General features: G+C 44.5%; 1 protein-coding gene across 1 annotated transcript; it reads right to left on the reverse strand.

Annotated features, from left to right (window-relative positions):
- Positions 1-311: 311 nt before the first annotated feature.
- tmem168a (transmembrane protein 168a) lies at positions 312-11142 on the reverse strand. Its single transcript, XM_030113667.1, has 6 exons — positions 11104-11142; positions 8462-9398; positions 8100-8375; positions 6610-6752; positions 3443-3720; positions 312-2102 (listed from the first exon to the last, which is right to left on the reverse strand). The coding sequence occupies exons 2-6, from the start codon at positions 9293-9295 to the stop codon at positions 1552-1554; spliced, it is 2082 nt and encodes a 693-aa protein (XP_029969527.1). The 5' UTR covers positions 9296-9398; positions 11104-11142; the 3' UTR covers positions 312-1551.
- Positions 11143-11643: the final 501 nt, after the last annotated feature.

Here is an 11643-nt window from a genome sequence, read left to right on the forward strand (position 1 = left end):
CACGCACTCCCAAGACCTGTGAAATACCCAGCAGCACCTTGAACACGTCCATTCAACCACTGGGGCTTAATAGAGGTGAAAGCTCAGTGAGCAAATCCCTCAGAGATAGCAACGTCATGTATTGTTTCGGGGTTTTTTTTTTTCCCCTTTTACCCTTTCTCTACCATTTACAGTCCTAATATTTCCCAAGCAATTTTAGCATTTCTGTCGCGCAGAATCTGTGTTTATTCAACGTCTGTACAGGCGGCTGCGGCACGAATAAAATGAGCAGGAACCGAAACCACGTCTGTCTTTTTTCTCATCTATTGTTCTTTTAATTGTATTCATTCAAAGCCATGGATTTTCTTCAACTTGAAAGAAAATGGTTGAATCAATTTGCTATCCAAGTTTTATTCAGGTATTTTGACACCAGTGAGGCACATGAGGGCTTAATAATAATAATAATAATAATAATAATAATAATAATAATAATAATAATAATAATGATAGAACTTTACCTCTTCAGAAACACAACGAAACAGTCTCAAAGGCAACAGTCCACATCAGAGTTCAGGGATGTACATGGGAGAAAGATGCAAAACACCGGGTAAAAGGCGGTCAAGCTGTGGCGTCGGGTTCAGCGCGCAAACACAAAGCACCGACGGCTTCTTGATGAATTGTTGCTTTGCACGGGCGAGCCACTGTCTCACAGCGTGGCCGAGACAAACGGCGCGGAGAATCCAATGTGCGGCGTTAGTATAGAACAGATGAATTCGGCCGGAATTAATTTGCGTAAACAAACGGGACGAGGCGCCGGGCGATGATATGCGCTCCCGCGGCCGACGCGCACCTCCGCCTTCAGTGCAGAAATATGTGCATATCTCAGTGCTTTGCAAGCGCTTGGAATTTCCCCATGATCAGAAGGGGTCGCCCAGTTCAGCCCCGAAGCAGTCGTTCTGTCCATCCTGTCGAAAGGCTTTAGGATGACGGAGCCATCCCTCCGGCTCGCGCGATTTAAGTACGGGTGCCAGCTAAATCCTCTGAATATAAATAGAGGCAAGGCAAGCGTATAGTCAATACTTATAAAGAATGAAGTATCCCCATCCAGCTTGATCCAAAACCCATCTAAGGCACTGCTATAGGTAAAATGCTGCAAAAAAATTAAAAAAAAAAAGCCCACATACAAAAATAAGAAATTGTTCCCAAAGAAATACAAATGATATTTGACAGAACTGTTTTTAAGACTTGGAGCAATAAAAACTGTTTTTCAATTTATGTAACACGTTGTGCCCTTCTTTGATCTTAATCTCGTCCCCTTTTTCTGCATCTTCGCTCTATTTATGCTGAATTCCCCTGATGTATTCAGTTATTTGTTAATCGAAATCATAATTAATCAGTCCAATGTTTTGCCTAATGGAAATCAAGCATGCAAGAAGATGTTTAAGGAGTTCTTATTTGGCCTCATTTCAATCTAAATTGTATGCATTTCGGCCTGTACCGTTTCTCTCGACAACGTAAACATCAGCAAGCTCTCCAGGTTACAGTGAGACGGCGTCCATTGTTCCGTGCGACTTAAGAGTGCACCAGTTTGATGCCCTGCCCCGTGTCCAACACGGCCGGGGGGAACCAAGCCAGTTTGCACCTCCGGAAGCAGCGCAGGCACATGCTGCACGGCCACAGCAGGTTGAGGCCGCAGCACCAGTTGGACAGGTGCACCATGGGATACGTGGCCTTGGGGAAGTGGGTCTTCCAGTGCTTGGCCACGTCGCTCCCCGTGGGGAGGTGCAGCGTGTAGTCGCTCCAGCGCTTGGACACGCCGTAGACGGCCGTCACCGTCCTCCCCCTCTCCGACCACTGCGTGTCGCAGTCCGGGTTGCAGTTGAACTCCACCCACTCGGACGTGAAGTCCCCCAGCAGCGGGGCGTCCCCGGCCTCGGGGTCGACGCAGGCGGCCGACAGCTCGGCGCCCTGCACCGCCACGTAGACGCCCTCCACCTTGCGGATTTCCTTGACCCAGGGGAGGGAGTGCTCGGTGTCCAGGACCAGGATGAGGCGAGAGCAGTGGCCGGCGTTCTTCTCTTTCCACAGCTCCAGCAGCTGAGCCAGGTGGAGACACTCACCTCCTGCACAGGGAGCGGATGGTGGATAGAAAGAAAAGAAAAAAAAAAAAAAAAACTTAAACGATTGTCCAGAATCTGGCCTGACAGTCACTATCAGCTCAGACTGAGGTTCAAGGACATTTTCAACAGGACACGAGGCTGTTGATAGTCAGAGTGGCTTTTCAGTAGTCGAACCTGTCAATTCCGACTTGCAGGACTGCCTTCCTGTCACCACATCCACAAAAACTGCATAAAGAGGCTGTTTTCCAGAGGGCAGCGGGAAACTACAAAGACTGGAGCTGAGCTACTATTTTGGTTTCGACAAACATCAGAATTTCTTGCAGGAAAATATAAAAAGAAAAAGCAGCAGAAGCGACTCGGTAAATGAGCACCTTTTACTGGGAGATGGCTGATATTGGATTTGAAGCTGGGCCTTGCTCACATCGAGAACTGATCTTGTTTGCTGGAATCTATTGTGACCAACAGTTTCTGTTGCAACGAAAAGCGGTAATTGGAGGTCTCATACTTGGGGGGGAAAAAAAAAACAACAAAAAAAACAGAAATTCAGTAACTATTTCCAATTTGGGTTGCTGCCAAAACAACTGCCACTTTTTCAAGAAAATGTTCACAATTATCTACTGACGGCTGACTGAAAACGACCCTTCGGGGTGGTGACTCAGGGAAGCGATTATCTTTCCGGCGGGGATTTTTTTCTCCCCCCCCCCCACCCTTGTTGTTTGCAGCGGCACACAGAGATAATACGAGGAGTAATCTCTGAACAGAAGAGCCGGAGCTGACACCGTGTTAACCTGCTGTGATTCTCATTTCTATTGAAGGGCCGCTCGTGTCGCAGCAGACCGTCTGCAACTTTCACACAATCGTCTCCGCTGGAACCAGAACTCGGGCGCCGAGTCCGTCACAGCAATTTTAACTCTTTTTTTTTTTTTTTTTTTTTTTTTTTTTTGCTTTCCAGTCTGATGTGTGCAAATCAGCCTGATTGACTGAGAGAAAGCGGGAATGAAAGGAATGGAAATCAAACTGTCATGCAAATGAGCTTGCGGTTGGAATACAATATCCAGCCGACGCTGTCCGACACAACAGCTCAGCAGTCAATTCCACTTCTGTGCTGAATTGTTGTTGTGTTGCTCCTCTGATTCAAGTCTGTGGTAATTACCAACTGTTTAGATGTGATAAGCACTCACGGGCTCTGAAGAGGTAAAACTGATGCCCAACTTATGATGCTTCTAAAAACACCTTTGAGGACTGAAGGTGAAAATAAACTCTTGGCGCTCTGAAAGTTAGTGGTCAAATCTGACGACTAAACTAAACTGTTACCAAGAAGAGTGTGTTGGTTTGGCTCTCACCGGTCAGAGCCCACGCTCCGGTGCCTTTGTGCGTGTGGCCGCTGTAGAAGATCAGGTAGGTGTCGTGCCGCGGCCCGTCGGCCGTGCGGAGCTCCAGGAAGCCGCGCAGCTTGTTCTGCACGGCCTCCATGGTCACGCCGCTCGTGGAGTAGTCGCAGCCGAACGTCTGGATCATGTGGTGGGAGAAGAGGCGCTGCATGTTGTTCAGCATGCTGGTGGAGCGCAGATTCAACTGCTGCACCTGCTCCGGTGGCAGGAGGGTGGGCTGTCCGCCCGAGCTGGACCAAAGAGAAAAGAGTGGAAGCGCGTGAGACAAACCTTGATGTTTATTTTTTTCATCTGCTCAGAGGTAGACTTGTCAGCAGTGGATAAAGGAGATGGGCCACTAGCAAGTGAGAAGTTTTTTTTTTTCTCTCTCTCTCTCTCCTTCAGAGTGAGAAGTTGATGGATTGACATAGTGGGGAGGAGGAGCTGTCTCCATCACCAGGGAGAGAGGAGACAGACAGGAGTGGATAAGAGGAGATGGAAGGAGTTGGAGTGCAGGATCACTGCTGTGGGATGTGACATTAGCCTCGGGGATGAGAACGGAATCAAGAATAAAAAGAAAAAGTAAGAAAATAACCAGGGAAAAAAAAAAAAAGTGAGTTTAGAGAAGACAGCAAAGCAGAGTGACAAAAACCAAGAGTGGAAACTGAGGTTAAAGATCATTGAGGACAAAGTGATTTTAGAAGTGTTACCACATTTCCCAGGCCTTGAAGTTTGATAAAAAGATATATAAGGACACCACTGAATCGTAGGTGAAAATCTCCATGACGTCTGTCAGTAAAGAACAATGACACACTCTTCATTTGGGCGTGGCTTTAGCAGTGCTGTCGTTTCTGAGGAGCTGCAGCTCATGGCAGCAGTCACGCTGTGAGAAGTGGTGTCAGGGACGTCCGAAATTTCTGACTTTGCCAGAAGATTACCTCAGGCCGTCTCCGGCCACTGTGTGACGCAAGACCTCTGTTTTGAAGCCATGATGAAAGATTTCAGTCATCTCTCCTCCCGGGACGGCCCAAAATGTGCCCACTTCTTTTGGCGCACGGACCGATAAATGGCAATTACTTGTCCAGACCTGGGGGATGGTTATTTTCTGTCTCGGGGTGGCTGTGGCTCAGCTGGTGGAGTGGATCTTCTTCCAAATGTGTATTTGGGAGACACATGACACCTCCAGTTGCTCCAAATGATGCATTTTGCATTGCAACCCTCAATACGAGTGTATGATTAAAATGTGAAGAGAGTGCTCAGGTGGTAAAACGAACTCTTTGCATTTAAACTAATTGAGTTTTATGGCGGCGGTCTATTAAACTCAGACGGGAAATGTCATGCTGCAACATGTGCGTGACTCTGTGAGCTCACCAGTCCCCTAAACCCATCTAATCTTTTCAGATCTCGTGGCGCTCAGAGGAGCGAAGGCTCGTAGTTTGAAATTCGTACCACGTCCCCCCTTGTGACACTTCCTCTTTCATCCTGGAAAAAAAAAATAAAAAATTCCTGTCCTCCTCCCCACAGATTTCTCTAAGCGCCGTCCTTCCTTCCCCTCTTTCACAATTCCTCCTCTTCCTTTGCTCTCGCTGTCCTCTTTTTTGCTTTTATGGCCACCTTGGCTCAGTGTTTACAGACTCATCCCTCCTCCCTGTGTTTCCCTCTTGTTGTTCCACTCTCCTGGTTTTACCCCCAGTGCCTCCCCTTTTCACCCCATCTCTCTAATCTCCCTGAGGGGGATCTTGTCATTGCGAAAACATGATCTGTGTCGCCATCAGACAGCCCATTATACACCGCTGCATTCCCATCATGCTCTCCCTCTTCCCTATGGATCACGCGCGCGCCGCCCTGCATGCAGAGCGCTCGCTGCTCCAACAGGACACAAGGCTGGATCCCGAATCAGCTGGAGAGCTCAACACCACCGAGGCTGGGATTCCCTTCTGCATGCTGACGCTCCCGCCAGCCGAACGCTTAAATATACAAAGTCATCAAGGCGATGAAATCGCTCCCTGAAGCCAGTTTTCAAAATGTCTGACGAGCTTCATGGGAGGAGACGTATCAGCAGCTTCAAAACTGACTCGGAGGTTTCAGAAAATGCTTGGTCAACTGAGAGGGCGAAGCGGCTAATGGCTAACTGCTCCGGCTGAGAACTTAGTATGCAGCGCAGGGAGACCTGCGATGATCCCTTAAGGGCCCAAACATTAGCAGCATGTTTATGCATAGTTATTGGCCTATTTACGCAGTTGGTTTTGTGTTAACTGAGGAGAGAGTTCAAAAGAGTGATGGTGTTTACTCACCCCTGCCGGGCTATGAGCGGCTCTGACTGGGGAAACTGGCCACGCTGGATGACTTCTGCATTACTCCTTTACATTCCCCGAGTGTACATAGAGCTGACTTGTGTGTATATTATCAATAAGACTGAACTGAATGAGAACATTTTGTAGGTACTACTGAAACTTAATCATTCTTTCAAATAATTGAGAATCTCTCTTAACTGTGCGCTCCTTCATGATTCATTTAATTTATCCATTAACTGTAATTGGTTTTCTTTTGTACGTCATCTCCTACTTCTGGTTGTTGTTTATTTTTGAGATTGAACTGTTTGAACCAGTAGATTGTCCATTTGGGACTAATCTTCAATATGATGTGAGCTTTATTCCATGATGAGGCTGTTCATAGTGAAAACTGATACAGTATGATTTGGGAATGCTTTTATATCTTTGCTTTCAAGATGTATGGAAGGAAAAAAGAACAGATCTGCAACATTACGCAATGACAACATCTCATAATATTGCAGATCTGAATGAGTTTCCAAATGCTTGCTGCATTCCCAGTGAATCGATTTCAATACAGTCAGAATAAGAGTCTCTTTAAATCTCTGATCCAGCCAAATGCGAACCATTTCCTCTGTAATATCATTACGATCAGTACATTTATGAGGACACTCTTTGTTTTTTTTTTGATTGAATTATGATTTTTCAAAGTTGCTGGAGAGCTTCAGGAAAGCACAGAAGCAGGAACATAGAGGGGAAAAAGGCATCCTAAGAAATCATGATGACTGTTAACTATTCCCCATTTTTAAAACTATATTTAGAGCACCAATACAGCTTTGCCATTCCAGACTATATAAAAAGACCAAGTACCTGCAGTAGCTGGTGGGTATGACCAGAGCGTAGCCGACGCACGTCCCCCCCAGGCAGCTGCCCAGCTCGTGGAATAAGCTGTGGGTGAGAGACTCCAGAGGCAGCACCACCAGCAGAGCGCTGAGGAAGAGGCCGTTGATGGGCTGCGGAAAGCCAAAGAATCGGAGTGACTGACTTTCATTCGCCAGTTTCGGCTCGTACCAAGGTAATCAGACTCACTTAATTGGCGTTGACGCGCAGCAAGGCAGTTACACAACATGGGACTGACACTTTGCTATTATCTCAGGATAAAACATGACAAGAACTCACTAAATGGAGATGAAATACTGTGCGAGACTGTGCTGAAAAAGACATACATCATAAGTATCAATCCAAAACAGCACATTACTGGAGAATATGAGCCTGTAATTTTGAGTGCGAGTCGGTTGAACCCAGTAATTCTATTGTCTTATTGTCTACTTGACATTTCTTTATTCTAAATTTTGATTCATTGAGGCCAGAGCAGGCTGACTGTGCTTCTCCTTTGAGCGATGGACGGGACAGCAAGTGGCTCAAATTATGCCTTGATGATGGTTAAAATGCACAGTGTATGCTTTGATTCTTCAAAAATAAATTACGATGTAAAAATACACGCTTTAAAGCAAAAAGTCTGATTTTACAGCCAAAACTTAGAAAACTGTGGTGTGCTTTTTAATGTTACTTCCATTTAGTTATGCAATGCTTGAATCTATAGAGGTATGATTTCCACATCCTGGAAGACAGTATGATACACAGACCCATTACAATGCAGTGTGAAGTGGGTCTTTAGAATATAAGGCAATCTTGTAGTGGTTCTCCCAGGCTTAGAATTGATTTGCATGAGTCAGCCTAAAGCTGTGGGAGTCGGGATTGCTCATGAGCAACTCTGCACTTAACAGCGATGCATTCAAAAGCTGAAGTCTGAATAGAGAAGTCACTCTTCTACAATTTCACAAAAATCTGGTTTTCTTTTTTTAACTCGAGTCGCGTTTTTGCATGCATTTCCACTAAGGCTTTGGAAATAAATAAATAAAAGCACCACGAGTTAAGACCTTAAAGAAATGAGTTGAATCGACATCTTTCGGAACACTACACAGGGGCTTGATTTATTGCTGAGGTTACAACAAAACTGTGTGCAAGTTTGCATGACAATTGCATCGGAAACCGCTCTGAAAGGAACCAAAAACAAAACACGAGCTCAAAAGAGAAGGACCCAAAATGCTCCCACTTTCCAACTGATATCAACAACGCGCAGATTCCAAATTAGGACTCCGGCCCAGGAGACGCTTACAAGGTAAAGGTCTAATAAGGCTAAATAAGTTATTGCTGCTCTTTATGCAAGTAGATAGGGATATTAAAGTGCTAATTAAATTGGTTGCACATGAGAGCAGAAGAGACTCGGTTTGGGAAGCAACACCTGACTACACACCTCCACTTGCACAACAACACAAGGTGTTCAACAAGAGTCTCACCTGCCAGGAAACGGCACCCAGTATGACCGTCGACACCAGACTGAAGAACACCAGGCGTTCGGAGATGAGGCAGAAGTGCCGGATGCCTCTGGAGGCCATCACTTGATCCAGGCTGCGGGTGCTGGACCGCTGGGCCCGCCACATCTTCTGACACTCGCTCAGCTTGTTGTGGAATCCCCAGAGCGTGATAAGCAGGACGACGTGGCAGATGGACCAGAAAAGGCCAAATAAGCAAAAGCCAGGGATCACCAGATACCACAAGTCCAAGTCGCCAAGCTGTACAAGATATGACAAACGGGTCATAAATTGTGACATTTTCAAGTATTGATTGATATTTAATTTCTCCAAAACGCTGAACATACCTTTAAGGCAGCCAGGACAAAGAAGGCCAGCTCAATCAGACTGAGAGGAAACAGTGACAGCCTCCTCCACGCCTTCCCCAGAGAGAGCACTGGCATCCAGCGCTCGGAGGGCCCCAGCCCGCTGAAATACACGTCCAGCACAGGCTCACAGAGCAGCCTGCCCAGGTAGCAGCCCAAAGCGTAAGGGTTGGCTGTAATCTTTAGGGCCTTGAAAAACACGAGAGAGGTGACCAGCGCGAAACTGATGAGGTTTGGCAGAGCGAGGAGGGATTTCATTCTCAAGTCCACGATGAGTGCTCCGAGCGCCACGACCAAGCCAATTATGGCCACGGACATGTGAATAAGCAAGGTGGTGCTGGCGATGCCAAATCCCAGGAGCTCCAGGAACTCAGCTGATTTAAGCAGAGTGGGTTTGTAAAAGACGGAGCTGCATATTCGCTCCGTTACGGCCCATATTGCCTTCATGATCACGCTGGCAAGGAGGAGATAGTTGGCGACCACTTCTTTGACATCTGAGTCCAAAGCGGGGCTGTTGAGGAAGCACAGAAGGCCGAGCAGAAAGCCAAACCACAAGTGGAACAAGCTCAGGCTGGCCTTCTCCATGGCAAAGTAGTAATGGAGGATGCTGGCGATTCCCAGGACGAAGAGGCCCAGGATGAAGATGACCAGAATCATGGGCTCGCTTGTCACTTCCCAGCGCACGTACATGCCAACGCATACCGCCACCAGGAGGGTGACGCTGGACAGGTAGCCCAAGCAGCGCACCGATGTAAACATGTCCACCTCCTTTGGCGCCTCAACTGTCAGCTCCTCTTCCTCCTCCTCCCGATCCATGGCTGTCTCCAAATCAGCTTTTCCACCACTTGAAAGCCAAATTAATTTTCTTTAGTTTTCAGTGAGGACAACGCCTCTTGATGACATGCTTCTGAATCAACCCCTGTGAACAAAAAGCACAAGTCCCAACTCATTATGCATTTGTAATAAAACCCATTCTTAGACACAGCAATGGAGTAAAAGTTCTTGAATTCTTGGAAAATGTGTTAATGAATCTGTCTGGCCAAAAACTGGCCGACAAGAGGCTCCACAAGCTGGCACGCCAAACCACCGAGCAAATGGTAAAAAAAATGTCAAAGAAATCTTTTTTTCATGATTACTGGACACAAAAGTTATAATTAAAATTGGCTTTATGTTGACACTGTCTTAATTTCCGACAGTAATTTTTTGGTTTTGCAAAAATATGGACACTGAACTAAAATGTGTTTGACACCCCTGGTCTCAAGTCCTTCATACAGAAACATTTTAACAACATCGAAGCATAAAAGGGCAAATCTGGAAAAGCTGGGGCATTGTGCAAAAATGTAAATCACCTTTCAGTTTTCTCCCCAAAGACAAAAAAGAGGAATCTTCCTAAAAATTAAAAATAATCGTAGAGCCGATTATTCAAAAACTCTTAACTTTAGTCTAGTGTCATGAAATTCATTGTTTTGAGTTGTTTCATCTGAACAGTAACTGTTTTTCTCTCACTGCTGAAGTGACTTGATATATACTTTAGACTTTGGAGTCAGAGGGGGAGTAACCCAGACTTTCCATCTGATTACTGTCTGCACCCGCACTGTTTTGAAAATCAATCTTTGTTCACTTCAATCTATGAGGCTGAGATGTTTGAGGCAGAATCAGACAACTCCTGGACAGCTTCAAATGAGGTTTTATTTCATGACTTGTCTTATTTTGCAAGATTCTGAATTAAATTCTCTTCAACTTTTTTAATTGCTTAATTCAGCTTGATTTCTGTGTATTTGTCTCCTTGAGATTGCAATTGGAATTTTTATAACATTTCGAAAGTATTGTAAAAGTACTTGTGAATGGAAAGGATTCAGGAAGCACGAAAAACAGGTTCTTCACATTATATAATCAAACTGTAAACAAATAATGTCTGTTGTACTAGTGTCTTCGTGCTGCTATTTTTAAACAATTTGCATGATTACACCGAAAAAAACAAAAACAATATGAGGTGCCTTGTAAACGATGGTTTACCTAAAACAAAAAGTACTCAGAACAATAAGCAGCCTTTTCCTTAATTTATCCAGAGGTGTTATTTCATTGGTGTATTTCGATTTTCCTACACCGAAGAGGAATTATTTCTATCAATACGTGCTTCCAGAGGTTATTAAATTAGTTTGACTGACATTTATTGTGAGAGATGGATTATTTTAGGCAAAATAAGACATACTGAGTAACCTCAGAATGAGACTATCATGTTCTTTAAAAAGATTTCATGTTATTTTACACGAGTAAACATCAACAGCGGATTCCTTCGGCTCAGTGTAACTTACAGGATGACTTTCTTTCTATTACATTCACTGACAAACGGCAGAACAGTCGAGGCAACCGCTTAAATCATTATCCATAAAGTGTAAACAAGATATTATAGTAACTTCAGGCCTGCAGTCAGAAAGTGACGATGTGGCAACGCAGCTACAACTTTCCGCTCTTTCTTCGTCCGCAGTCAGACCGCTATCGTTTCAAATTAGTGTCTAAAACCCTTACCACATACCAAAAGTAGTATCTGCACAAATGCAAATGGGGAAAAATGTAAAAATGACTTTTTAAGACCAAGTTTTTGTTGTAAAATTGTTGCTTACATGTTGGTTACGATGACAGCAACTGTACTTCCGGAGTCCTCACTACGGAAAGTCACACGTGTCAAAATAGCCTGCCTTCGCTTTTTCAGGCTCCACCATAATAAACGCGACAATGTGAATGAAGTCTTATTCTTTTTTTATGAGAATCCATTTTTTTTCCACCAATTGTGATTTATTGATTTAAGAGAAAATGCATGGACTATATAATTGTCACATTAAAATCACTGATAGTAATTGCAGTAGAGAAGATCCCCTTTTATTTGTCACACAAAGGGAGAGTTTGAATTGTGGCAGTAGCAAGGAGGCAGTAATAAAAATGTAACAAAAGAATATGAACAATCATATTAAATATCGAATATCAACAGTAACAATAACAATAACACAAAGACACAATAATAACCATGACAATACTTTAGGTTCTCACATGAAACCGTTTGTAGTGTTTGGAAATATACGAGAAATTATGTTTTTATTGGACAGATTAAGATAATTTATATTTCACACAAAGGAAAGGTGGTCAATATTAAAAAAGTGTAGTTT

This window comes from Salarias fasciatus, chromosome 17 (assembly GCF_902148845.1).
Source record: "Salarias fasciatus chromosome 17, fSalaFa1.1, whole genome shotgun sequence".
In the NCBI taxonomy this organism is placed as follows: Eukaryota; Metazoa; Chordata; class Actinopteri; order Blenniiformes; family Blenniidae; genus Salarias; species Salarias fasciatus.